The following is a 3,413-nucleotide window of genomic DNA, read 5'->3' on the forward strand; positions in this document are numbered from 1 at the left end:
TGTCTGTCTGTCTGTGTGTGTGTGTGTGTGTGTGTGTGTGTGTGTGTGTGTGTGTGTGTGTGTGTGTGTGTTACCCGTGTCCGAAGGGGGGGATGAAGTATAGGCAGCAGTGCACTCTGTTGTCTTGGATGTTCTTCCTGTTCAGGCCGCTCTCATCTCTGAAGTAATGTTCAAACTGCTGCTCGATGTAGTCAGTGATCGTACTCCAGCTGCAACACACACACACACACACACACACACACACACACACACACACACACACACACACACACACACAGACACACAAAGATTTACAGTAAGAGATTCACCTCGACGTTTCTCCCCATAGGAATGAATGGAATGTCGTCGTGAACAGAGCTCAAAATCACCCAAATTTGCGGTCATACTGACTCGCCATACTTTAACGTAGAAAAGAGATTTAAAGTTTGAACAGGTCTCCAGACTCTCGACCTTATTGGGCTCAAATGTTGTTTTGATAAATCAAACGGTTTTCCTAAAATCACCGTTTAAGTGTTGTGAACTTTTCCAGAGCGTTTCAGATTGTACAATGGGTGTGTGTGGGACGGAGTGTTCAGAGAGGACGACATCACGTCTTCAAAATGTCCTGAAAACACCTTGAACCTGCTCCCATAATATTCACTGGTTCTACTTGTGCTTTGGATGGCTTCAGTAGCTAAATCAGTCAGCGTTGTCTTGATGTCTTCGTCGTACGAAACTGACGGATAAATCTGACCCAAAACATTGTTTGAGTGACAAAAACTCGCCCATAGTTAAATGTTCAGAATTAGACGTACTCTCATGATAAAAAGTGAAAGTTAAATATTCTGTTATTCTACCATCAGAACAGATGTGTAATAATAACGTTCCCCTCACCACTCTGAGTTGTTTACAGCGTCTCCGAACCCGGGCGTGTCCACGATGGTGAGCCTCAGCTTCACTCCTTTCTCCTCGATGTCCACCGTGTGCTTCATGATCTCCACCGTCTGATGGATGCGCTCTGGGAGGAAGAACAAGATGAAGAAACAGAAAAGACTCTAATGCTATTTGAGTAAATGCACTTCTGACGTACCTTCAGCGTTGAGAAGTTTCCTGTCTTTGTGGAGGTCGGTGAGGAACAGACTGTTCACCAGAGTGGATTTACCCAGACCAGACTCTCCTGGAATACACAACGAACATGTACACAACATTCAAGACGTCAGCTATTCTGCAAAATCCACTTTTTCAAGTCTTTTCCCCACAAAGGTGTGTCCCCTTCGTGTGAAGAGACCCCCTCTCTTTTTGTCCTGATCCATCTCGATAAAAACCTGTCAGCTGATCAGGACTGAAAGCGTAATTAAATTAAAGAAGGACAGCTTTTGTGACTCATTTCCTTCCTTCAGATGAACGTTAGTGTTTTAGCAGCGTCTCATGCTTTCACAGGAGAAACGTGTGAAAACTGAGACATGAGGAGGAGGAGGAGGAAGAGGAGGAGGAAGAGGTGAGAAAAGCGGCAGGGTTTCAGAACAGAGGGATTCATGGATCTGCATGTTGCAGACGGAAAGATTAGAGCATCCTGTTTGCAGTGGGGAAGACGTGCTTGAGACTTCAACATTTGGTTTGTTTTAAATACAAAAACATTATATATAAAATACATTAACATATAATAAAATACAATAAGATACAATAATAATAAAATAATAAAATGCAACAATTTTAAATAAATACATGAAATCAAATTAAATTACAAATAAATACAACAAGTACGAACACATAGATATAATAAATAAAATAAATAAAATAAATAAAATAAATAAAATAAAATAAATAAAAATAAAATACAATGAAATACATTAAATTAGATTAAATTAAAAATGCATTTCCTTCTAAAATGAAGTCACTGTCACAAAATCCCTTCATCCCGATTCGATGAATGAGGCTCTCTGATCCTGAATGATTAGTGCAGTAAAGTGTGCAGGACTGCTGTGAATACACTGAGGGGTTATTGCATGCAGTCAGCGGACACCATGGGTTAAAGCCCCCAAGAAAGACCCTCCTCTCACCGGCCACCATCAGCGTGAAGTCGAACCCTTTCTTCACCGACTTCCTGTGCAGCTGGTTGGGCAGCGAGGCGAAACCAACGTAGTCCTTCTCCTGTAAACAACAACAAGACACAAGTACATTACATCAGTCATCTATTATAATTATTATTAATAACTTGTAAATGTAATTATTTAAATTCTCTCTTTGCATAAATGAAGTTATTTTATCCATGTTTTCCGGTTTATTCCATGTATATGTTATTGTCTTATTTAAATCACGTTATGCTGCATTTGGACATGAACCTCTAAGAGAGAGAGAGAGAGGGACGGAGAGATGCAGAAACACTCATCATGTACTGTACATACAGTATGTAGGTCAGAATAAATCACAATGTTCTTCCGGGTAAGATCTCCTTCCTCCTCCTCAAGTCCTTTTCTTCTAGTAGGACATTACCCATGATGCATTTCATGTTTTATTGAAGAGCGTGCCCTGAGGGTTCTCTCCATGTTTTCATAAGGCTGCACGGAGAGCAGCGAGGGGAGGGAGGAGCGTCTTAACATCGGGCGAAACTGAGGGAGACGAGACATTTTCTCCCACAATGCATTTCATTAGTCCAGATATTTCTTTACACAAAATCTAACGAGCTTTGTGTGGAGATGTGTCGTGGTGTTTTTGAGGATTTATTGCATCTACATCTCATATTTTATGGGTTTAAAAAGAACATTTCGTACGTGCTTTGAGACAGTTGAGTTTGTTTTCGCTTCCTTTTTATACTTTGGGTATTTAAATGGATTATTTTATATACATTATACCCACAAAGATCACATGTTTCCCCTTTTCTCACCTCAAATAGCTTCAATTTCTCAACTTGTTTTATAACACACAACCCCCAAACATTTCCAAATATTCTTCGATTTTAAGTTCTCCAGTTTCAAGATTTGTACGTCATTAGACAACAGATGCAACCATATATTTAAATAAAACGCCCATCATGCATCAGACCTCTTAATGCATGATCTAAATGGAGATGTGTGAGGGTGTTTCGGAGGCCTTTTTGTTTCCATTATGCCATTTTTTTGTCTGTGCATGTAGGTCCCTCCCACACACACATCTCACACACATCCCACACACATGTCACACACATCCCACACACATCCAGACTGTGGGTTCACACCACGCTGCGTCTGAACCTCTGACTAACCGTGCAACACGAAGGGAGAGCTCAGGATGGATGGAGGATGCTCGAGGGACTTCGGTTTGTTTTACATCCCAAAATAAAGAGGCTCAAAGGAAGGCGGAGAGGAGAGGAGCCAAACAGGAACATGTCTGTATCTAGATCCATGATGTACACCAGAATGAAGATCATTTATCTTTAAAAAGTACATTTCTGATTT

General features: G+C 40.7%; 1 protein-coding gene across 1 annotated transcript; it reads right to left on the minus strand.

Annotated features, from left to right (window-relative positions):
* Window positions 1-74: 74 nt before the first annotated feature.
* Window positions 75-2,130, minus strand: LOC104940769 (septin-5-like; the record flags this gene model as incomplete). Its single annotated transcript, XM_010765741.1, has 4 exons — window positions 75-209; window positions 874-997; window positions 1,070-1,156; window positions 2,040-2,130. Coding segments are annotated over 4 exons (437 nt in total), but the record flags the coding sequence as incomplete, so codon positions are not given.
* Between the last annotated feature and the right edge of the window lie 1,283 nt (window positions 2,131-3,413).

Source organism: Notothenia coriiceps, unplaced genomic scaffold (assembly GCF_000735185.1).
Source record: "Notothenia coriiceps isolate Sejong01 unplaced genomic scaffold, NC01 NC01_scaffold00002633, whole genome shotgun sequence".
In the NCBI taxonomy this organism is placed as follows: Eukaryota; Metazoa; Chordata; class Actinopteri; order Perciformes; family Nototheniidae; genus Notothenia; species Notothenia coriiceps.